Genomic DNA, 1710 nt, shown 5'->3' on the forward strand with positions numbered 1-1710 from the left:
CCAGCCATTATAAAGGATATTGAATAAATATCAACCTTGTAGACCTTATTGATGCATTTGCTGTCATCTCTTTGAAAACCTATTGCTAACGCAGGCTAGTGGTCATTTTCGGCAGGTAGCGTGGTTTACGAACTGCTCACAGTGCTGAAATGTGCGCTCAGAATAAAAATGATTTGCTCAGTGCTGTAAAAAATTAGAGGGAACATTGGGAAGGACTGACAGTTTGGAATGTCCTGTTTCCTCAGCATTGTGCAATGGCGGGAATTCCTACATCTGAAATTAATGTGTTTTTGGCTCTCCTATGGCTTTCAGAAATCTGGGAATTACTGCCTGTATCTGTATAAATAGTCAAGCTCTTCTGCCATATCTTCACATCTTCAGGCAAAGCAAGGCTTCACTCAAGCAGTCCAGCTCCACTGAAGCAACTTAGCAGCCATGCTCTCCTTCAAGACAGCAGCTTGCCTGGCCCTCATAGCCTTGCTGGTGATGGCTGTTGAGTGCCGCAAAAGCCGTGGCGGTAGAGGTAATTACAATCCTGCTTGCCATAATTCTTTTGAATGTGACCTTGTCTTTTTTATGCAGTATTTGAGTGTATATTACATCCCCTGAGGACAATGTCTCTGTGATATAGATATTATTGTATGTAGTTTGTTCAGCACTCAAAACATTGCCGAAATTGAGATTCATACCTATCAATGGTGCTGTTATAAGATATTTTGTAAATATGATTTTCCCTTAATTTGCATAATGTTGATTATATTAACATTGAATGGTCTCTCTTGAGGTGGATATATTGTGAAATGTACAGTAATGTATTTGGTGCCCAGAAAAGGAAGATGAAAAAAGACCTGCCCATGACCTGACCAACCCAGAAGAACTAAAGGAACTCTTGGCCTCTAAAGTGGTCCATGCTGAAGTAATGGAGCGACCTCTGGGACGCAATGATAAAGTGTTTGGCGATGTCTCCCACTCTGGAGTCAGGTAAGAAGGACCCCATGGGATGGGTAAACCAACCTCTGACTGAGCTTAAGCCTCAACAGCTACATAGTCCAGTATTGTATGTGTTATGTGTTATGAACTGTGTTATATCTTTGAGCCTGTAAAATTTGACATAGGAACTTCTGGCTTGCTCTTTTTCTGTATCGTGTTGAAAAAACAGTAAAGCCAGATAACTAAACACATCTAGCCAAAGGCATGTTCTGCGGAAGTTTGAATTATGCTCAAATTAAATGTGGCATTCACACACAGAAAACTGCTGTACGCAGATGTTTTGGCCAAATGAAAAATTGAGTCTGTGTCGTCGCGTCTTGCCACTTACTGCGCTGCACAATTTCATCTTATTCCAGGGTGACCTTAGAGGATGGCTCAAAGCATCTGATCCACAAGGCTGGGAAGGGATGGGAAAGAATGAGTTCCACCACGGTAGTGACAGATGCACGCAACATGAGTCCAAAATGGCAGGTAAGAGTGTCACATGGTTGCTTGCGACAGTGTTCTTTCACTCAGCACTCCTGCCTACATACAACTACAGTGCATCATATACAATCCATTCATTAATACATCTGTGATGACGCAGTACTACAGACTTTTGTTCACAACAAAATGTTGCACTTACTGGAGATGTTGAAATGCATACTGAAACTAACAGCATAGGGGGTGTGATTTATGATTATAGCCAATGAAAAAACCTCAGGAGAGAAACTTTGAAGG

General features: G+C 41.6%; 1 protein-coding gene across 2 annotated transcripts in view; it reads left to right on the forward strand.

Moving 5' to 3' along the window:
- The first annotated feature begins 386 nt into the window (after nt 1–386).
- The window catches only part of LOC308373278 (uncharacterized protein), a 2053-nt gene continuing 729 nt past the window's right edge, over nt 387–1710 (forward strand). The window contains exons 1-4 of one of the 2 annotated variants that reach the window (XM_080848712.1): nt 387–523; nt 828–981; nt 1347–1461; nt 1676–1710. The exon at nt 1676–1710 is cut by the window's right edge and continues 729 nt beyond it. In XM_080848712.1, coding sequence (XP_080704838.1) covers nt 436–523; nt 828–981; nt 1347–1461; nt 1676–1710 — 392 coding nt within the window. In that variant the 5' untranslated portion in view covers nt 387–435. The remainder of the gene's footprint in view (nt 524–827; nt 982–1346; nt 1462–1675) is intronic. The other variant, XM_080848713.1, reaches the window with a different exon arrangement.

The sequence above is a fragment of the Sprattus sprattus genome (assembly GCF_963457725.1).
Source record: "Sprattus sprattus genome assembly, chromosome: 12".
Taxonomy (NCBI): domain Eukaryota; kingdom Metazoa; phylum Chordata; class Actinopteri; order Clupeiformes; family Clupeidae; genus Sprattus; species Sprattus sprattus.